Below are 22,886 nucleotides of genomic sequence, written 5' to 3' on the forward strand. Positions count from 1 at the left end.
ATTCGAGTATGTTATACGTGTCCTCATATTTGCTTCCTTTTTTATGTCACATTTAGGTAATAACATTAAGGGAATTAGTCCAGGTGATTTATAAAGTTTATGAAACATTAAAAAAATTTTTTTCTTTCATAGATGCTTCCTCTGTGGACCTGGAATTGATTGATGTGCAAGTTTTAGCAGACGCTTTCAAACGCTATCTCCTCGAACTACCAAACCCTGTCATTCCTGTAGCCGTCTATAGTGAAATGATTTCTTTAGCCCAAGGTTTGTTTTCTCTTCAGAGAACCTCCTTGAACATGTGTTTCGATGTGGGCAGCTGCTTGTAAACGCTATTAAATGCGACATGCAAGGAGATATTATTTAGGAAATATCAGTAGCAACCTGCCTCTCCCCCTACCACTGCCACCAGAAATTCCCTCTCTCACCAGGGCATCAGATAGAAGACTCATCTGCTTATTTGTCTAGGAAGATGGTCCACATGTTGAAACGCTAGTTGCTAACCTTCTATCAGCCCTAACCAAGTTCACTCCGTGAGTGAAGGACCTGAGACACCACATCCCAGTGTCAGATGCAGCCAGGACAAGGAGCAGTGACTGGGGGGTGCACTTGTCATCTTCTCCAGTGGCCATTACCTGTGTGTTGAGGAAGAGAGCCTCCGTTGTCAGAGCTAGTGCTCAGTTAAGTGCCTTGGGGACAGGAAATTGTGGCTCTTCAGCTTCAAAGTTAAAACCTGTGATACTTATCTGATGCTCCCCCAAATTAGCCAATCGCACTTCAAGCTGCTCGATACAGGGCAGACCTCTGCCAGCACACCCTGAACAGATCTTGTGGTTTTTACACCCAGAGTTTCTTACATTTCCATTTGACTTGAGATTTTTACTTTCTCACAAAACTTTGTCTCCTGAGAAGAGCAGATGTACTGTCTGCTGCTTCTGACAACTTTGTTTAAATGACTCCTTGTAGCTAGGTGAGAGAGCAGAATTTTTCTAGGTGTTGATTCCCTGATACCTAGACGTGGTCTTTTATACTTTTCTGTTTTTTTCTTTGTTGAACTTGTAGACGTACAGAGCCCCGAAGACTATATCCAGCTGCTGAAGAAGCTCATTAGGTCGCCTAACATACCTCATCAGTATTGGCTTACGCTTCAGTATTTGCTAAAACATTTCTTCAAGCTCTCTCAGGCTTCCAGCAAAAATCTCTTGACTGCAAGAGTGCTCTCCGAAACTTTCAGCCCTATGCTTTTCAGATTCCCAGCAGCCAGGTAAGTGAAAGAAGATAAACCTGGATTCTGGGGTGATGAGGGTAGTCCTAAATAGATTTGTCCTTTAATGTGCACTAAAGATACTAAGTCACAGATGTGTGGGTGCATGCTGATATTATACACATCCACTACAATGGGTATACATGAAAATTACTTGGTTTTTATGGAAAAGGTTTCTAATAAAAGTCTTCTTTTGTAGCTCTGATAATACTGAACACCTCATAAAAGTTATAGAAATTTTAATCTCAACTGAATGGAATGAACGACAGCCTGCACCAGGTAATGCTGTTTGACTATTTTCAACCCTCTCATAGTTCATTTTAAAAAGTAGCTCTTTTGGCTTAGTGTTAGTCTCTTCTAGTGTTCAGATCCATAGTTCTGTATACCTTGTGATTAAAAAAAAATAATAATAGTTGGGTTGTAGTGTATGTGGTAAATATTATCCAGATTTCAACATTTATGGATTTTAAATCATCCCAGTTTTAGATGAGGCTTGGAGGAGATCTCTTTACCAATTTTTAGGCTTCTAGTTGTTGAGTAAATTTATAGAGTTCATTTTAGTTGCTGACATTTTTGTTTTTCTTTCTAATACTTATAAAGTAGGGGATTTATAATTACTATATAATTAAAGTATTTTGAAATGTGTTTTTTGGAAGCAGGAATGCTGGGAAATGTCTGTCAAAATAAACATTTTCAATAATGCTGGCAGTATGAAACCAGAGTGTTCAGTGCAGCAAGTTAGAGCAAGCCAGACGCTTCTTTGAAAGCAGGCTGGTGTTCAGTTAACCTTTTAACAAAGCAGGAAATGTAGACCATGGTAGGCAGTGAATTTCATTTAAACGGATGTATTTTTCGTCTACTGTGTAAAGTCCAAACAACCTTACTTGGCTATAAACTGGTTAAAAAAATGAGCTAAAAGAGGCTAGTCATTTAGCCTCTATAGTGTTAGGACCCTATCAAGTGGGGTGAAACTTCAAGACCACTAGAAGGTGTTGCTTGCAATCTCAGTGTATGTTTAACATCATGAATTTATTATCAAACGTATTGCTCCCTTGCAGGTAATTCATGCAAGTTACCACATTTATCTCTCTCTGTGAGGACTCAGTTGTCAGTGGTGTGCAGTGAGGACTAAGATGTGCTTCTTTTTAGGTGTTACACAGCAGGTTTAGCTTGGCTGTTTGCATCTGGGTGGGGCGGATGGAGACAGACGAGGGTCTAAGCTTAAAACCTACCTGCAGGGATGGTGGTGTAGGAAACAGGTTGGGCAGCAGCTCCAAATGCAGGCGTGGGCAGGCTCCAAATACGGTATCCAAATGGTAAAGGGAAGCGTGGTATCTGAATGTTCCTAATCAGAGCAAGCAGGATTTGCAACAGAGATGCCCAGCATCGTAGGGAAATGGCATCAGAGAAGCTTGTCGACAGGTGTGGCCTGTGACTTTAGTCCAGGGGTTGGCCAGAGGGTTTCATCTCATGTGCCTGCTCAGGTCTTTGTTAATGGATTTTGGAGCTCGAGCCAAATCCAGGTTCAGAGGCAGCTTTTTGAGTTCAGATGGAAAAATATGCAGAGCTCGGTTAGCAGTGTGCTGCAAGGGAAGGGGGCGGGCAGGTTAGGCGTGGCATGTGAGCCGTGCATTTACCACCCACCCCTAGACTAACCGCCTGGGTGAGAGAAGGCCAGTGAGGACAGAGCGGGACCCTGCCCTGAAGGGGAGGCTCAGACGTTCACTTCCTCCTGACTCTGGTGGGCTGGGCCCTGTGTGTCGTGAAGGGCTAGAGGGGGGCCTGGGGTTCCTGCGCCCCCTCCCCCCCCTTCAGAGGAGCCAGGTGGAAGCTGAAAGCCAGATGGGTCTTGACAGATAGCCACAAATGAATTTATCACTTGGAGCTTTTGACTTTCTGGTCCACGGGTGCAGTAGAGCAGTGGTGGAGTTTGATTAGTCTGACTGTTATAAACTGGTTAAATGTCCTTACCAGTTTCATCCTAATTCCAGCAAAGTAAAGATCCATTTGCAGGCATTTTCATAATGCACCCTTGAAGCTGCTTATAGACCCTACATTTCTGCACTGGGAAATTGATGTGCAAATGTCAAAGGATTAGATCAGTTAGCTCTGCTGAAGAATGACAAATGAAGCTTTCAACATTTGCTACACCGTCTCAGTATTCACGCAGCCTCTTCAAAAAAAAAAAAAAGAAATGGAAACCTAGTTGAGTGGTAGAATTCTCGCCTGCCACGTGGAGACCCGGGTTGGTTTCCCGGCCTGTGCCCCCACCACCCCTTTCCCCGACCACCACCCCAAAATGTTGTGAACAGAATTCCCCATGATATACATATCACATCTCTGCCTCTATGTGTATATGTACAGATACAGAAATGCTTATATGTAGGGAGACACATTTAAAAAAATTGAAACCAAGTAACTTTTAAAGTCTAATTTAAGACTTTTTTTGCCCCCTTTGTGTGATATCTTTTAGCCATTCTGGAAATGATATAGGCCCTTTGGGATAAAAGGGACGCTTTGTTATCTCACTTGTGAAAATAGAGCATCCATACCAGGAGAAATGCCCCCACTCTCCACACTTCTGTATTCAGGAATGCCTCCAGTGCAAGCGATTGGCAGGGCTCGTGAAATGATTTCGTAGGTCCGGTAAGAAGGCGGCATTTTCCTAGCGTCTTTTATCATTGCCCCGGCATGTGCTAGCACCAGCAGGCTTTCGATGCACACCACCGGCACAGCTCCAGCAGATGGTGGTAAATCAGTCATTTCCAATCATTTTATTGTTGTGAACAGAAATGAGCACTTAAATGCTATTGAAGAGGGAAAGGAGCAAGACTTTGTTACAGGGCAGATAGCTTTTGTAGTTTTTCCCAGATAGAACTTGAGATGACAGGCAGAACTGATGATGTTTGAGGCAAAGTGTCAATTCAGAAGAGACCCAGTTAGGTATTTTGTGCAGCGTCAGCCCAGCACTGTTCAGGAGGTCGTGGGAAGCAGGTATAAGACTACCAATGTGAAATATTAGCACATGGTATATAATTAAATCCCATGTGGGAGTGCATATACTCTAAGTACAAAAGGAATTTTAGAGATGCGGTTGATGATTCTTTTATTTTTTAGGGTAATTGAGGCGACGGGAAAGGCTCATGGAAGCAATCGGGCTCAAAATGAGCCTTGAATAATAGAGTTTGAATAGCATTTCAATTCAAGGAGTTTCAGAGAAGACTTATTCCAAATAAATTACAAGGTACAAGCATAATGGCTTGATTTTTTTTTTACCAGATTTTACAAAAGCAGTAAATATTTTTAATGCCATTGTTATGAAAAGCATCATTTTGGAAATGAAAGGGTTGTTCAGCTCTTCCATTTTGGAAATAAGGGAAGCAGAGCCCCCAGAAGTGGACAGGTTCACACCTTGCCACCTGACCCAATGTGCTGAATCTGGGTTTGACCCAGGAACCTGCTGCCTGGGTTCTGGAACATCCCTGAGTAGTGAGGCTGCTTTTCATGTCTAATAAAAGTTCCACAAGTATTTGCCCCCATGGGTAACATTCAGCCGAAAGCCTTGGTGCAGTTTTCATAGCTTTGGGGATAAGGCTGAGAATCACTCTGTCAACTGGAATGGAAAGAACTGTGGGTTTCTAAGTCAGACAGATTGGGGTTTGAATCCCAGCTCTTGCTGCTTATCTGCAGAGTTCTTTAAGTAACTAAGCCTTTCCAAACTGTTTTCCAGTCGAGATGGAATAATGCCTCTCTCCTGGGGTTCTGGTGAGGATTGAATGAGGTGATATAAATCTAAACTCATAGCCCTATGCCGCTCTGCTGTCTGTTGGATCAGCTGTAGCTTTTAAATCTCTGCGGGAGAAAGCCTCATTCTGCAGCTCTAACCCCTTCAGTCCGCCAATCCTAGTTAGCACTCTTTGAATCCCCACTGACCCCATGTTCCCAGCTAGCTGAATTAGGCCCTCTCATGTCTGAGGGCGCCTTAACGCAAGTCTGCAAGAGGCAGTCTCTGGGCAGCTGCTGCCCCGTTAGAGGGAGGAAGATACCTATAGGACACCTCTTCCTTTTGCGTGGCTTGGTGAGTGGAACAGCCTGACCTTGGCTAGTGGGTGCCTTTGCACAGTGCACAAAACAAACAACCGTGCTCAGCCGTCCCAAACAGTGTCACCCACTTCGTTTGGACCCAAGCAGATCCTGCCCCTGCTTTATGCGCAGGTTGAACCAGCCCCCTTGCCTCTGTTCCATAGTTCTTTCTATTATCTAATCAACTACATCTCTCAAGGACCAGGACAAGGCTTTTCCCCTTTCTAAGTCTTCCTAGCATAGGACTGCTGCAGCATAGTAATCATCCCATTGGATTTCATTTTTTTTTTCCAATTCTCTGATAAACTTCCCAACTTTCAAGGAAGTTTGACACACCAGCTCATTTTATGCCTCTAGCAACCCAGGATTTCACCCCTTTTATGGAGGGAAACTAAGGTTTGGAAAGGTGAAGTACAGAGTAAGCTCTCAGAAATTTATTGATAGTTTGCTGCTCCCTTTATGTTGCTAAATCTTAAAAATATTTAGAGCTGAACAGCAGGGTTCTTCTCTTTGAATCATTATGTGTTATATTTACCCAACTAATATGTAGGTAGCTAAAAAGTAGATTTCTATAGGGCAACCAAGGTAAAACAGGCCCATTTAACACAGGGTGCCTTTGAATGAAACCCATTATAAGTGTATTTACATATTTCAGATTTCATGGATATATTCAGAAATATTAATGTAGCATAATTGAAGTCTACTCTTGCACCCTCAAGCCCAGAGTGGGAAACAAATGACTCTTTCTTCCCCTGCCCTTCTACACCTGTCAAAGTTAATTTTTAACCACTGGCGCATTGCAAAACATTCATCCTGAAGAGCCTGATTCATAAATCTTGTTTTAAATGCTCTGAGCTTGGTTTTCAACCAAGACTAAAACAAGCAATAAGGTAGAGGGAAATGACTTTCAAAGAGTTTTACTTTTCTCTGATTTATTTTTTATTGGGTTTAAAATGTGGTCTGACATTAGAGGGTTGTTTCAAAGGTGAGAAATGAAACCTTGCAAAAAAAAATGCATTTATTTAGACAGTTAGGAGTGCATAAAGGCAAGCAGTGCTATGCTGTATAGAAAAATAGGAAGTAGTATTTGTGCTCTGCAAAAGAGGCGTATTTCAGTGTACATGTGTTAGAGTTCAGTTTTACTTTTGTTTTCACAGTGCAGTCTTTCCTCTCTCTCGAGGGAGAGGATCTGAGGGGAGAACCTCAGAGGAGGACTTCTTTATTCTGCTAACCAGCAGGCATGCCTTTTCAGATACTTTGTAGAATGTGTCAGGTTTTGTGCATCTGTAAACCTGAAAGTGTATGTATACTCAAATGACCGGTTTACCTTAACACTGGATCTTTAGTTTATCATTAAAGCACTAAATGCGGAGTAAGGAATTTGTGTCATCCTGAAAGGCACATTGTGCCTTAAATGAAAATTATGGTGGGGTGGTGGGAGAAGGGAAGCAAGTTCATTTTACTCCTAACTGAAGATCTTGGTTCATGTACTTTTCTCACTTTTTTTTTTAATGGTCTTTTATTCATAAATGGTAACACACAAACACATTTAAGAAGTTGTGCAGAACGAAAGCTAGTTGTCGAACATTCTTTATTTACTGTGATTTGCATGTTTGAGATACAGGGTTCGTTCAGTCTCTAACTTTAAATGTACTTTGAGGATCAAGAGTTTTTTGTGGTTTTTTTTTTCCCACTAGATTAGGCCGGTGAAGAAGTTAAATAAATACTTTTACCTCTGAAGTAAGTTTTGCAAAACTTTGGGGAAAGGGAAAGTAATATATATATCGTTTTAAGGAATCCAGGAGGTAAACTTGGTTTTCAGTCATGTTTAAGTCTTTCAGTGTGGCTAAGTTTTTTTAGATGTTTCAGTCATTTCAAATAAATACTAAACTAAAATTAAAATACAGTTTTTTCTAAAAGAGCTTAAAAGCCACATGAAAAATATTTCCTTAGTTGTCATGACATCTGTGCACTTGACGTACTGGTTGAGGGATTTGTTAGTGAATCATATATAGATTAAGTGACAGGTGAACAAGTGTGTTGATTCATTTGTGTGAAATTCTGTACATAAGTCAGATGAAAGAAATATAAAGAACTTGATCATTTTCTCCTAAGCAGGAATTCCTGGCTCTGTTTTGCCAGCAGAGGGCTCTCTTTTTTAAGCTAATAAGCACATGTGTCTTTCAGATCACTTTTCCGAATAATTCAGTGGGAAAAGATACCATTCCTACTATCAGTAATAGAATAGAATCTCCATGGTAGGTGACTGTATAAATTGTGGGTCATTTGTGGTTTGGTTTTGTTTGAAGCAAAGAGTTTTCAAGCCTATTTAAGACTTTCTTTAAGTAGGGGCTGTACAGCTTTCTAGTGGATTATTGTCTTCTGAAACAGAAAATATACTTTTGGGTTTAGAGAGCATTTTAATCTTAGAAGGTTTGACGTGAAACATTACGTGAATCCAGACAGGTATACTTAAGAGACTGATGTTTCCAATGTTTCTAGCTTTAGAAAGGCTATTTTTAAAAGTAGGGCAAGATTATGCATTTCAGCGTGCAAGGGTATTCTCTGAACTAACCATATGTCACTGTAATTAGCTGGCATGAGCCGAGAGATTCACTGATACACTGCTTTTTTCTATATTATATCAGTTGCGCTGAAGGAAAGTTTGTATAGTCACCTTCATCACAGCTTTAGCAGCACTTCCCAAATACTGAGAACAATTCTGAAGCTGGTTCCTGTGTTTGCCTGTGTGGACGTTATGTCACTACCCAGAACTTTATCACTGCATAGGATCATTCAGTTAAATGCTGCTGCATCACCTATTCATATAGAGTTGAGATTATTATTTGCAGAACCTGTGTTTCCTCAAAGGGAATCAAAAGGTAGCATTATGTGTGTGTGTTTGTGTGTGTGTGTGTGTGTGTGTGCGTGTTCAGTTTAAGTAGGCCAAAAATAGAAAACAGAAAAAGCCAGAGTTTTGTTGTAGGTGTGAATATTTTTGCATGTGCTTAAAAGAAATTAACTTCAGTTTTCACTTGTTAGTTTTTACTTTCCCTAGCAGAAGTAAGTGAAGAGCAGAAGCAGTGGGTACAGAATGACGCCTAAGACCAAACTTCAGCAGTCTGAGTTCTAGTCCCAAAGCCATAGTTTTTGCAAACCATTTCACCCACTAGGTCAAAATTTCTTTTCGGTGGCTTGAGGCAGTTAACTGAACTGATCTCTCAATTACTTTCTGGTTTTCACGTTCAGTAATCCTGTGGTTTTACAATGTGTTATGGTCCTGGAGATGATATTAAAGTCCTCTAGGCTGATGCAAGTGAAAACTGTCTTAGGTAAAATTTTATTCTTTAAATATAGCCGATAATCCCAAATCTGGTTTTTTGCAACTTTCAAAGAAAGGGCAAGCATCCTCCGGAACGGCGCGCCCTTCTCTGGGTCATCCTGACCTTTGCCTGCTGCAGCCATCGCAGAAGCCTAATGTAGACACATTACTTATTAGAAAGTAATAAGTAATTACTTCTTAGTAATAATTTAAGTAATTACTTGTTAGAAAGGCGTGTGGCCATTTAACCGTGAGTTGAAATCGACCTCAAAACTAGCTGCAGAGTAGCTTTTAAAAATCTTCACCTGGCCGTGGCTATAGGCTCGGGCCGAGTTATCATGGCTTTCCCCAGGACCCTCCCCTGCCGCCGTGACCTGGAGTCTTAGGTCTGGCGCCTGCCCGAAAGGCTGCGTAAAGGGCTCTCCGGCGGCACCTGCGGGGCTGCGTGCGCGCGTGTGGGCGGAGGTGCGGGAGGTGGGCGCGAGCGAGGCCCCGGTTCGGGGCTTTTTCGGGGCGGCTGGGCCTTTACAAGGAAAAGCTTTGATTCTATTTTTTGCCGAAGCAGCCCGGCCCCTCCCTGCGCTTGGCTGCGCTGCCTTGAGCTCGGGGAGCGCGGCGGCAGCGGGTTGCAGAGCCTCTTGCAGGCCCGCAGCGAGCCCGCCGGTCCGGCCGCTGTCTGGCCTCGGCCCCCGCGCCCCTCCCCCGCCGCCCGTCCCCAGCTCAGCAAGTCTCGGAACCGGCCCGAGTTAATCATGAAGCTGCGCGCGCTGTCCGGGGCGGGCGCGACAGCGGCGGGGCCTCGTCCCTGCGCGGGGCAGCACCGGGGGCCGGCGCGTCTCCTCGCGGGGAGCCGCAAGTGAGCGGGGGGCGCGGCGCGGGCGCTGGGGGGCCCGGCCCGGCCGAGGGGTGCGCGCTCGCTGCGGGCGGAGGAGCCCCCCCATCCCCGCCCCCGGCGCCGTCCCCGCCCCTGCGCGCCCCGCCGGCCCGGCCGGCCCGGGAGCTTTGCCCACTTGCTGGACGATTCGCTTTGTGGATATTTTTTTCAGTGTCGGATACAGGCGTTTCGAAAGGAAACCGTTGAAATGCATAACCTGCAAAGTAAGTTGCCTTAATCTGTGCACTTCTCGGCCCATTTACTGGGTCTGTTAGTACTTGGCTTAAAGGTTTTGCAGTTTAAGGTGTGTGTGTGTGTGTGTGTGTGTGTGTGTGTGTGTGTGTGTGTGTGTGTGTGCGCGCGCGCGCGCAAGCGCGCTGCATGCGAGGGGGGGAGATGCGATTGATTAGGGAGGCGCTCCCCCATGTCCTCCAGAGACTGGATAAGGGAAAGATCGGGCTTTTGTTGGAAGTTAGGAAGGGAGGCAATTACAGGTGCTGGGCTGAAAGTTGGCTCCACGCCGAGCCTGGGAGAGGCCGTGGAAAATCACCTGTCCCCCGGCCCTCTTCCTGGGTCCGCTGGCCACATGGCCTCCAGTAGCCCTCCTGGTTTGCACGACTGCTTCCAAATGCACGGCGTGGCTAACTGTCCGGCCAGGAGCAGCTGCTCCTGGGACCTGTCTCCCTTTCCCTCTGGGGGAAGGTCAAACTGCTTATTAAGCAAAGAAAGCATTTTTATCTGAATCATAGCCAAGGGCAGGCACCACCACCACCCACCACTTTTTGCCATTTCCATTTGAATTTGAGTTCAGGTTTACCCAAACCCCTAGACTAATAGGAAAGTGAGGGTGGGAGGGAATAGGGCTTCATTAAAGGGAAAATGAATAAAACAGAAGAGGGAATACAAGGGAGGGACATCCAGAGAATGCCTTGCCTTGGCTGTCTTTTGATATACTTCATTATTCCAAATTAAATAGAAAGTCCTATAAGAGTATGTTTCAGGAGCCTTATGTTCTTTAAATCGTCATGCAGAGATGTAACATACACATTTAAACCTAGATTACAGAGCCACTGTAGTTATTGAAATGAATCACATTTACATGGCGTGGGGGGAGGGTCGTACTCCCGGTCCTAGCCCAGACCCCAGGATCACATTAGGCGAGTAAAGAGAAAGCGTTGCCTTTCCAAGGGAATTAACTTTAGGCTCCGGTGAGGGTGGTTGTGTTATATTCAGAATGATTCTGAGGACCTGAAACCAATAATTGGATTCTAAAGGAAGTTGATTTCTTTACATTAAATATTGCTGAGTAGGAACTGATATTTGTCCCCGGAGTGAGGACTTTGAGACAGAGGAAAAAGGCAAAAAACTAAAAATTAAAAAGTAGTTATATCAGAGCCCCAAGCAATATTAGCACAATAAATCCAAAGATGGGTTTGTCTTATAACAAATAATTTGTAAAGATAACTGTTCCTCTTCTCTACATTCAGATATATATATATATGACCTCTTTCTTTTTTGGAAGAAGCATCTTACCTTGCCCACTTTGGCTTGACAGTAACATTTAAGTTCTCATTAATAACGTTGGGTTTTATTTTATTATTTCTGCTAATAATACACATCTTCATTCCTGTTCAGAATAGTCATTGTTATTACATAAAGTCTAGGTTTCATTTGCAATGTTTGTTAGAGGAGGAAATTTTGTCTGTATGTTTTTTTTTGATTGTGCTTTCAAATGTGCCACATTTGTGGCAGTGTTTAAGTTCTGAGCTTTCAGTGAATTATGTAGGGCTGAAATGAAACGTTCAGAGTTCTTGATCCTCCCTGCTTTTAATATACACAGAAGGTATTTAAGGCCGGTCAAATATATATTGAATATCCCATTTTGATACCTTTGTAAGATTTTTAAACCAGGTTATCTATAAACCCAGATGCACTGGGAGGGGGGTAAGGGGGGCAGGAAAAAAAAAACGGTACGTGCTGCAGCATATCAGCTTTTGTCATCCTGCCAACCGCAGAGCATACCGTGCTGCAAGGAGTCATAAAAAGGAATTAGAAAACTCACTGCTGGAAGAGAACAGTCAAATTAAAAACCTTTTTGAGATGATGAGCCTGTATCCATTACAGCTCTGTTAAATGTAGGTTCTTAGGGAGGTTGGGGTTGTGTTAAGGCTGGTGTAGAAGAGAAATGATGAAGCAGGAGTGGTCTGGTGACATTTTTCTGACTGGATTGGCTGGGGTGTGTGATGTAACAGGTTACAGTGCAGCCCCTTATAGGTTTTAAAATGAATTCCGAGACACGATTACAAAGAAAGCCGGACTCTTTCCTTATAACTGAGCACTGAGCCAGGGAAACTCACACAAATGTGCAGCACTGTTTGGGGCATGGAAGATCTGGATTTGGGATATGCTAAGACAGACAGAAATTGTGGCACAGACTTGATGTTTTATATAGAAATGGATCCACCAGGTAATGCTGCAGTGTTACTGTAGATAACTAGTTCATTTCGTGGCTTTTAAAATTTCTGACAGCTGCTGTAACATATCCTCTGTAGATTTCTATTTTTATTTATTTGTTCCATTAATGAGACTGAGTTTGATCATGGCTTGAAAATGAAACTGTTTGACTGACTGGAAGCAAGCAGTTTAGGATGTATGTGGTGAATGCTTGTTCTTACTTGAATAGATATGAATTGAATTCCGATTTTTTGTTGGTTTTTTTTCCTGATGTCTTTAGTTAATCATGCTCCTTTGCTATTTGAGTGTATTGTTGTATATCATGATTGTAATTAAAATGTTGCATCCTTTGTGCTGCTTTTCTCTGTTGACATTGGAGGAGAGGAGTGTAGTACTTTGCAGTGATAACACTTGGTACTTTAGAAAGCATGTGAAATGTGGCAGTGATTGCAGCTCAGCTCTCGATGACCTGAAACTATTCTGAATCAAATGTTGAGAAATTGTCCTCTTTTATTTTACTATACTGTAATGAAAACAGAATTTGGTTTTCTAATATTTAGTCCTATTAATATTTGCAAAATATTCTTGATAAACATGTTTGCATAAATTAAAATAGTAGCAGTGCTTTTAAAACTTGCAGTTTAGCTGAAAATCTTAGGCTTATTTTGTTCTCTAGATTGTTTTATTCTACTGTTAGCCCTCCCCCCAACTAAGAAATTCAGAAGACTGCAGCCTCCTACCTGTCACCAACTGGTATATGTAAACCAGTCTGACGTTGGAGGAGGGGCTTGGATTTTAATCAGTCTTGGCATTTAGAGCACAGTTTGGTCAACAGAATATTAAACTAATTCATACTAAAGAGATTTAGGTCATAGATGGGTTTCTTAGAGTGGCTTTTGACAGAACAGTGCCTGAAATATTAAGATTAGAGAAACCCAGTTCCTCCTCTTAAAACATATTGCTGTGGATGAGCTTTTTTTTTTAGAACATTTGTGGAGGACAGAAACCAAATTTGTCTTTCATAATTAAAGCAGAGGAAATTAAAGCCAGCTCATGTGATTCCTCCTGCTCATATATGTTCATGGTTTCTTACTTCAGAAGGATTGGATCAGGCATAAAACTTTCATATAACTAGAATCTAGAAGTAGAAAATGTTGTGGCACTGAATTTACTGTGAAATTCATTCACATGGGCAGCCCAGTTTGTGAATCTCTGAGGCACTCTCTTTCCCAGTTTCTTTTTTTTTGAGCCACACTCAATTCTGATTTCTTAAAGGAAACATCTTTTTAACAGTTGGGAATTATTGCTATATTTCACACTTATTCTAGAACTTTTTGAAGAACAGAGAAATGTTATTCATCTGAAGAGACTTCGGTATAATGTAAATTTTCTATTGTAGTTGGGATTTCAGATGGTGTTTTTTCTCCTTCCCCTGCAGCATTGCCTCCTAAACCACCCAAACCCACCCCCGTGGGTAGCAGCTGTACGAACAACAACATGTCCTTACAGGATGCCGAGTGGTACTGGGGAGATATCTCGAGGTAAGGCTACAGAAACTCCTAGTATTCACAACATGGAGTTTTAGATTAAAAGAGGAAAAAAAAAAAACAAAAAACACCAGCTTGCTGAGTTCCATTTTTAGGACATCATCCAACATAAGCATAGTTTGTTCTATTCCAAAGAAGACCAGAAAGTCACTGGGCCTTGGAGAGCTGTGGGTGCTGGATGCCACAGGAAATTAAATACCCGGAAACTTTCCGTATTGACAGAGGTGGCAGGGAACCACCAGATGGAATGGCACTGCACTGCCCAAAGGCAGAATGAAAACGCAGCCTCTGTTAAGCATAGCTCTCAGAATTAATGTTATTGTCGTAAACATATCATAAACTAGAATGACAGTTTTTTTTTCTTTGCCTTTTTGGAGGGAGTGAAGGATTGAGGCAAACCTTTCTGGTGACACTACTTTCAATGCTGATTTTTCAGGGCAGTTGGAGTGTTTGGTTAACAAAGTAAATAAATAAAATAACTTTTTACCACAGAGCTACCAATAGTGAAAGTGGGTATATTTCCCCCTTTTTTTTCCCTCAAACTCCCACCTATTTATAATAAGACTTAAGTTTATAACATTTCTATATGAACAAAGAATAAATAAGTAAGCTCTGGAAAGGGTAGTTAATAAATATAAACCAAAAGCAGCTAAATCCCAGAGGTGAGCACTGCTGTGTTTTCTTTTCGCTTTAGGGAAGAAGTGAATGAAAAACTTCGAGATACAGCAGATGGGACCTTTCTGGTACGAGATGCATCCACCAAGATGCATGGTGACTATACTCTGACGCTAAGGTGCGTTGGGGATTACCTTCAATTCTGGATTTTGGGTTTACGTTAAAACACATCTCTTTGTCAGAAAATTGTGATGCCATTAATTTTATGTTGTATTTACAGGAAAGGAGGGAATAACAAATTAATCAAAATATTTCACCGAGATGGGAAATATGGTTTCTCTGACCCATTAACTTTCAACTCTGTGGTTGAGCTAATAAACCACTACCGGAATGAATCTCTAGCTCAGTATAATCCCAAGCTGGATGTGAAATTACTTTATCCGGTGTCTAAATACCAACAGGTAATTAAAACTGAGATGCTCAAGTTATTATGACATTTAGACAAGATACTTTCTATACTTAAAAAAAAATTGAATCTGGTAACTTGCAAGTAATTGAGTATGAAAAACTTTATACCTGTGGTGAGAAAATCACAATTTTATAATATGTCAGAGATTTTGTTAAATAATTGTAGTTTGATTAAATACCTTCTCACCGTATTTATTTTTCTCTTTCCAACGATTTCTACCCGATCAGGATCAGGTTGTCAAAGAAGATAATATTGAAGCTGTAGGAAAAAAGTTACATGAATATAACACTCAATTTCAAGAAAAAAGTCGGGAATATGATAGGTTATATGAAGATTATACTCGTACTTCCCAGGTGAGTTTTCTGGGTAAATCAGATGGAAATTCAGAAGTCTTGGTTATTGGAACCCAACAGGTATTAGATTCGGCTTTTAAAAAAAATAAAAAAAGTAACTAACGTTGTTGTGAGTGAAGTGGAAGAGATAACATTTATTTCTGGGTCGTTGATTTTTTTGGGGGCGTGGTATCTCGTTAGCCATTAAATGTGGCCTGTTTATTTCAGAGTAATAAATTAGGTTCACATGATAAATGAAGAGGTTACTGTGAGTTTTAAGTTGATTTGACGTAATCCCTGATTGTAGAATTCTTTTGGATCTGAAGTTAATGACAGCTAGAAATTTCAAAGGCACGTATAATTTCTGAAACAGACAGTTCATCCTTTATGTACTCTGCCATGAGCAGTAGAGGCTGCATTTACTGCACTGTTTTCCCAGAGACGTAGTCCTTCCTAGGCTTTCATGTGGGTGATAGAGATGCCATAAATTGCAGTAGCACCACTTTTTAAAAAGATGAAAACTGTAGGAAATGATCAAGCAGTCATTTTCCATGGATTGGGGACATTCTCCAAAGGCAGTGCCCTTCTGTGGCAGTATTTTAATGGATCTTGGGAGTTATTGTCCCATTTTGCCCAGAGAGTATTCAAATGCTAGTGAATACTGCAGGTCCAGTGTCCTTGTAATGTCTGCAGTGAGAGATGGTCTGCCCTCTGAGAGACATGACATTGTCTTGTAAAACTGTGTTACAGGAAATCCAAATGAAAAGAACAGCTATTGAAGCGTTTAATGAAACCATAAAAATATTCGAAGAGCAGTGCCAAACCCAGGAACGGTACAGCAAAGAGTACATAGAGAAGTTTAAACGTGAAGGCAACGAAAAAGAAATACAAAGGTTGGTGACCCGTGAGCGTTTACTGTCGGCCCCGTGTTACAGATAACTCAGACCCTCTAAAACTGTTTAAACTGATCTTGCTTTCGGTAATGTGAGCAATTAAAAACCGAAGTACCTGAGAAACACTGCAGGGAAGCCATAGTGAAATGTGCCATAAACTTTGGGAAACCTTCAGGACCCACTCAGGCGATTACAGTCACCTTTCTCTTGCCTATAGGATTATGCATAATTATGACAAGTTAAAGTCTCGAATCAGTGAAATTGTCGACAGTAGGAGAAGGCTGGAGGAAGACTTGAAGAAGCAGGCAGCCGAGTATCGAGAAATCGACAAACGGATGAACAGCATTAAACCAGACCTCATTCAACTGAGAAAGACGAGAGACCAGTACTTGATGTAGGTATCAAACCAGAACCCCACCGTAAAGGGATTATTGGTTATTGCTAAAATCATGGGTGAGTGATTACTGCATTTGCTCTTTAACATTGTTTTCCAGGTGGTTGACTCAGAAAGGTGTTCGGCAAAAGAAACTGAACGAGTGGTTGGGAAATGAAAACGCTGAAGAGTAAGTTGTTCCCGAAGATGGGGGCTAGCAAAGGGTTTCTTTCACTTCAGGCAGAATGCATGGCTTGCTTTGTGTTCAGAACTCACAAGGAATTTGACTGAGTTTGAAATATCTTTTAGGAGGGGAAGTCATAAACTTGAACTCGTTATCTAGCATTTTTAAAAAGGCAAGGTTAGTTAAGCAGAACCAGGGTTTAGTTTTACCCATGAGGCTGGGAAATGGCAATCTGGTCTTTGTGAGGTCCTCGAGCATCTGAAAAACCCGAAGATATTTTTTGAACCCCCAGAGAAAACAATCCGATTTAGTGTGTTTTGAAACAGAAGTATATGTTTTATTTGAATTGTGTGAAAACGGGCAACGCTTCTAGTCATTTTCCGTCTAATGGGAATAAGCGGGACTGTTGAACACGGTCCCTTCTGCCCATGCATCTGAGTGTCATTGCTGAGCCGCACACAGAAATAGTGTCATTCATTGCCGGCTCCTGGTTCTGGGGCTGTCCTGAAGGCTGACCGTGTTGGGAGGAGGGTTCAGGTCGGAGGAGGTGAGCTGCAGGCCGGCGGGATGAGTCGCGGGGGGGGCGGGCTGGCGGCTCCCGGGCTGCTCACGCGGAGACCTCTGTCCTGCCCACTCAGCCAGTATTCGCTGGTGGAGGATGACGAGGACCTGCCTCACCATGACGAGAAGACGTGGAACGTCGGGAGCAGCAACCGGAACAAGGCGGAAAACCTCCTGCGGGGGAAGCGAGACGGCACTTTCCTGGTCCGAGAGAGCAGCAAGCAGGGCTGCTACGCCTGTTCTGTGGTGTGCGTATCTCCAGCAAACTGGTTTTCTTCTTTTCCGAATACCTTTTGAGGACCACCATTCGTTCATGCAGCCTTGGGAGCAAGGCTTTGAAAAAGCTCTGCTCTTAGAGCATCTTACAGGTCGGTCTTGTAGAAGAGGAAATAAAACAGATACTTGAAAGGACTAGGCAGGATCCTCTGTTCCTAGGGTCTAGAAGAAGGAAAACTTGCTGTCCTCGTCTTCCAGCTAAGGCTGAAATTGGGGTCCCAGTTAGGTACTAGCTGACCAGGAGACATCTTCAAGTCTTTTTCTCTCCTTATCTTTAAAATGGGAACAGCAATGCCTGTTTCTTTTGCCTCCCAAAGCTAATATAGTTAGAATATGGCGGGGTTCAGATTTGCACCCCACCCCATGTAAAGCACCCACCGAAACAGGTCAAAACAAGGGAAAGGGCCCTGACCACTGCCCTTGAAGGAAAGTAGGTACAACCAAGAAAAGATATATTTCTGTCATATGGTATGTTATCTTTTCTGTTTATTTCTTAATGGTTTGGGAAGTACTTTAAAAAGTGAGTTTTGGTTCACCATTTCAGGGAATGAAATGGGAAAGTTTAGTAGGGAAAGTTTCTAAAAGTATATGTAATCAGAGAAATATTCCTTTCTTTATTTAATTAGAAATATTCCTATGGGAAAGGGGAGTGAGAGCTTTGAATAAGGATGAGGAAACAGAAAAATAGAGAGTAAGTGCAAAGAGAGGTGTGTAGACATTTTAAGAATATGCTGAAAGAAGGAATCCTGTTAATAATTTTAATTACAGCAGCAGTCCCAGTGGAAGTTGCGATGGTTTGGAAGCTCCCATTCGTTGGGTGCTTTCACTGCATGCCAGGCATTCTGTCAGGCACATCCCATGCATGATCTCATTTCACTTCTCGGCGCAGCCCTAAAACATACTGTGATTACCGCTTGTCTTCTAAGCCATTTTAAAGATGAGAACACAGCAGCTTAGCGAAATTGGGTTCGCTAGCCAGTGAGTAGGGACAGGGACAAGCATCTGTAGCTACCCTAGGGCCATTTTCCCCGGGGCAAGGCTGGCCCGAATCATCGTGCCCCTTTTCACAATGATTCTCTCTTAAAAGTTTGTGCAGCCGCGCACGGTCCCATCCAAGCTCACGAGGCCGTGCCTCTTTTCTGTCCTGTCCAGGGTGGATGGCGAGGTAAAGCACTGTGTCATAAACAAGACCGCGACGGGGTACGGCTTCGCCGAGCCCTACAACCTGTACAGCTCTCTGAAGGAACTGGTGCTCCATTACCAACACACGTCCCTGGTACAGCACAACGACTCCCTCAACGTCACGCTAGCCTATCCGGTGAACGCGCAGCAGAGGCGGTGAAGCGCTTGCACGCCCACCCTGTTCCTGGCGTCCCACCACCCTGAGGCCTCTGGAGAGCGGAGGGCTCCTCTCCAGCCCGTCCTGTGCATTGAGCGGCCGAATCCAAGCCGTCGGACCTCCGGCGGGACTCGAGGGTCTTCGACAAAAAAAGAGATCGGGGAAGACCTGCAGCCTGGCGCTGTGACACACGTTTCTGATCGGAGTGGTCACACTTCCTTTCTTTCCTGTTTTGTTGTTGTCGTTGTTGTTCTGGGGTTTTTGTTTGTTTTGTTTTGTTTTCTTAATTTAAGACCACAACAATACACAACACAAAGAGAAAAAGAAATGCAAAAATCTCTCTGCGTGCAGGGACAAAGAGGCCTTTCACCATGGTGCTCGTGAATGCTTTCTGAAGCTTTACCAGCTCAAAGTTGGGACTTGATAGACCGAAAGGTCGATGGGCTGGAAGCCCCCAGCCTGGAATTGCGCTGGCCGGTCTGGTCGAGCCTGGGGGCCGCGCACTGGGTCCAGACGTGCCATTGCATGGTGGAGTACTTCGTCTTCTAATGAATGAACGACGTGTGGCAGAGAGGCACTTCCACTCGCAAGAGACACTTTGGGAGACCGTCGTGTACATTCAGAGGAAATTCTGTCACAGTCAAGTGCCAGGAAAGTGTTTTGTTTAAACTTTTCAAAAGAAAAAAAAAAAAAAAAACACCAACAGAAAAATTGAGCTTGGAAAACAGGACTTCAAAATGACATTCAGTATATAAAATATGTACATAATATCGGATGACTAAACTATCAAATAGATGGATTTGTATCAATACCAAATAGCTTCTGTTTGTTTTGCTGAAGGCTAAATTCACAGCGCTATGCAATTCTTAATTTTCATTAAGTTGTTATCTCAGTTTTAACTGTACCTTCAGAATAAGCTTCCCCTGCCCCAATTTTTGTTGCTTGAAAATACTATGGTCCCTGATTTTTGTTAATATTCGTTTTGTTATTCTTTTCCTTTTTTTAAAAAAAAAGAAATGTACAGGACGCCAGTAAAAAGTGGCTTCAGAATTAAAACTATGAAATATTTTACAGTTTTTCTTGTACAGAGTACTTGGCTGTTAGCCCAAGGTTAAAAAGTTCATAACAGATTTTTGGACTAAATGTTTTGTTGGGCAGTGCCTGATAAGCTTCAAAGCTGCTTTATTCAATAATAAAAAAAAAGATATATGAACATGACAAAGTATCGCTCTGAGTCCAACGATATTGTTTCAAGACTCTTAAAACACGGTACCTGGCAATGTTTGTTTCACAAAGAATTGTGAACTTCTTGAATCTAGGAAGGGGGGTGTAACAAAGGGGTGTGAGAGGTGGGGCAGGGGGGAGCCTGGCGGATGTGTGCACTTTCTCTTGATTCCAGACAAGTAGTGACTAACTGCCAAGTGAAATTGCTTATACTTCTGGGTCCCCCCCCCCTTGCTTGTTAGTTATCAGTGAGTGATGATTACAAGCCTGCTGTCACTCTCTTATCAGTGCAGCTGATCCGATATTTCAGCTCTTCAGAAAGTATTTCTTCAAGGAGGACCCTGGAGCGGTGCTCCCTTTGGTTTAGAACGCTGACTTAAAGATTTCACTCTGCAGTTAGGGAGCACGTCTTTCCCTTTTCAGCATTAGACTGCCCATCACAGGCCACAGGCATTCATTGCAGAAAAGGCATGAGCTGGAAAAAATACTTTTACTTGGATGTTTTTCCCCGAGCTTTCCATTCAGTTTGGAACATACACAAATAGACGTGACCAGAACTGTCCATCTTCGGGGCTGCAAGGAGTGAGGAGCTGTTTAAAGTCACGGCCGTTTCAGCATCCGCAGGGCAGTCCTTCTCCGCCCAGACAGTCTCGTGTGTTCTTCTTCACGATGGGGAAAGCGAAGGGATTGTTAGAGTAATCTTTAAGACGGAGGGAGCCCGAGATGTCTCTCTCCCTGAGTACCGTGTGTACAGCCATTGTGTTCTGTAGGAGTTTGTGCATGTGTTGGGGGGAATGAAGGCTAATTGTGGTCATGGCCACACCCTGGGATATGAAAATGGAATCTTGCAATTTCAGTTTTCCTTTCTCAATATTAGGCTTTCATCCACAGCTTTATTTCTCTTCTCTTCAAGTGCTAGGGTGAGGATTTTTTGTCGTTGTTGTTCCTTTTAAAATTCTTTTAAAGAATCAATCTAGCAGCTGACTTAATCATTTGTAGAATGTGTTCTTTTTCATCTCTACAGTAAGCTACTCATACTCAAGAGCAAAACTGAGTCTCACAAGCCAGACTGTCAGCTCTCAAACTCGATTGAACCGATCTGACCATCTCCCTCTCATCGCCGGACAATTTATGATTTCTCTGGCTTTGATCCGCTAATGTCTTTCCTTACAGCTTCTGGTGGTCCTCTCCACCAGGTCACACAGAAGTCTGACAATTCATTAGTTAAAAGTAGTTATGAACTAGTTCTGTTTTGTTTTTGGTAGTTTTGGATGCAAATAACTTTAATTTCTAAAATATAGGATTTGAGATCGTCATTAAAAGCTGCAGTTTTGTTAGTGTTTCTGCTTAATCACTCTTCACGAGGGGACATGCTATTGAAGCATTTGCCTTATGTTCGCATCTCATAAGCATTAATGAAATAAATATTTCATTGAGCAGCCAGGCAGGACTCATGGTTCCGTCTCACAGTGAGTCACACTATGCCTACGATGGCACGTCTCTGCCTAATGCCTCTTCGATAGTGTAGTAGACCCACCACATTTGTCATTCTAGATGTTTGACCAACTGGGCTCTGTGGATTCAGACAGTTATCTTTCAGTAACATTGTCTGATAGCTTATGACTCAATGGACATGCCAGAGGCACTCCTGATAAGTGATTCTATCTCGTGCATCGGTTTTCAGTGCCCAATGTAGTGTCCTAAAGTTCAAAGTGAGACGCTAACGCTGCAGAGAGGCTTGATTTGGCTGTAGAAGTGGGGCCTTTGGGACCTCATAATCAGGATACAAGAGAAAGACCATAACCATGTGAAAATGCAAAAAAGCATTTGCTCGCAACATCTTGCCAACTTCACAGCCTTGGTATATGTATATATGTATATGTGCATGGACTGTGTTTTCAGTACACCTTGCACCAGAACAGATACAGTCATTGAGTTCAAGTACATAACAGGCAAGTGTCTAGTACAGTTACTGTATACGTGTATGGGTTACCTTTCCTTTGAGGTTGCTTCATTTTGTCTTATAAAGGTGAAAATTGTTTGCAAGTGAAGTGAGAAGTTCATAATTCTTTGGCTCTCTTCTGTTTTGAAAACTTACTATTGGGGGGCTAGTCTGGATGGCTCGCTTAACTGGGAAAACTTGTCTTCGGTGTGTCAAGTCAAAATGTGTTTATGTGAGCTGTCACTGTGGGGAACCGATTGCTTTGCCATATAGCTGGTTATGAACTAGTCATGTGTTTGGGAAGTTCTACTGATGTTCCTTATTGGGAGAAAAACTCTGCTGGTTTTAACAACTGTGCTTTTGCTATGCATGGTATCCAAGCCAGTGGGGAAGCAGACCCTGATTGCTGTTTAAGTTCAGGGTCACTTAAGAAAGGGGCAGTTTAAAGCACAATGCCTCACATGGGACAGAGTTTCAAAAGGCCAAATCATATATTCTTTTTTTTTTGAAAGTCTAGTTATAGAAAATTCTAGTATTATGGGTGGGGTGGGAACAGAATTGGCTGAATTGAAAAGACTCTCCAACTTGACATTAAACTTGTCACCATGAGATAGCATTAGCTGCCCAGGATGCTGCTATTAAAAAAAAAAAAAAAAAAAAAAAAGCAAAACAAAAAACTCATTTATATGTGTGTATTTTTTAAAGCTATGATCTGTTCAATGTTTTTACAAATCTGTTTATATGACATTGTTTAAATAAAGTTGGTCTTTTGATGAGAGGGAGGATGTCATGGTCAGTGTAATTTTGCCTTTACAAGGCAACGGGGGGGGGGGGGGGTCGGGGAGGTGCCTCCTCGACATCGTGTTCAAGCTATAGATTCAATGGAGCTTCGTCTTGTTGTTTTATGTTGCTTTAATGCATTGTATTAGGTCTTCAAACAGAATAAAGGTTGTTTTGAAACTTAAGGTTTTTGGTTTGGTTTTGTTTTATGATTAGGTGATTTATTACAGATTTTTTAGACAGCGCCCAAGGTGTTCCTTACGTTTTTCAGGAGCAGTGTAAAGTGCGAGACAGACTAAGGGGCGGGCACTTGGACGATGACTTCAGTGTTCACACAATTTCACTGTATCCTGAAAA

General features: G+C 42.4%; 1 protein-coding gene across 8 annotated transcripts in view; it reads left to right on the forward strand.

The window, feature by feature from the left end:
* PIK3R1 (phosphoinositide-3-kinase regulatory subunit 1) overlaps positions 1-22,413 on the forward strand; it is a 106,001-nt gene extending 83,588 nt beyond the window's left edge. For 5 of the 8 annotated variants that reach the window (XM_077117397.1, XM_077117400.1, XM_077117399.1 and 2 more), the window contains 12 exons: positions 133-264; positions 1,060-1,261; positions 1,461-1,540; positions 13,433-13,535; positions 14,236-14,334; positions 14,437-14,617; positions 14,853-14,978; positions 15,708-15,850; positions 16,068-16,244; positions 16,345-16,413; positions 17,046-17,216; positions 18,397-22,413. In XM_077117397.1, the coding sequence (XP_076973512.1) occupies positions 133-264; positions 1,060-1,261; positions 1,461-1,540; positions 13,433-13,535; positions 14,236-14,334; positions 14,437-14,617; positions 14,853-14,978; positions 15,708-15,850; positions 16,068-16,244; positions 16,345-16,413; positions 17,046-17,216; positions 18,397-18,586 (1,673 nt within the window). In that variant the 3' untranslated portion in view covers positions 18,587-22,413. Of the gene's footprint in view, positions 1-132; positions 265-392; positions 968-1,059; positions 1,262-1,460; positions 1,541-9,626; positions 9,765-9,876; positions 12,008-13,432; positions 13,536-14,235; positions 14,335-14,436; positions 14,618-14,852; positions 14,979-15,707; positions 15,851-16,067; positions 16,245-16,344; positions 16,414-17,045; positions 17,217-18,396 lie in introns of those variants that run through there. The other 3 variants (XM_077117402.1, XM_077117405.1, XM_077117404.1) reach the window with 3 other exon arrangements.
* Positions 22,414-22,886: the final 473 nt, after the last annotated feature.

This window comes from Tamandua tetradactyla, chromosome 9 (assembly GCF_023851605.1).
Source record: "Tamandua tetradactyla isolate mTamTet1 chromosome 9, mTamTet1.pri, whole genome shotgun sequence".
Taxonomy (NCBI): Eukaryota; Metazoa; Chordata; class Mammalia; order Pilosa; family Myrmecophagidae; genus Tamandua; species Tamandua tetradactyla.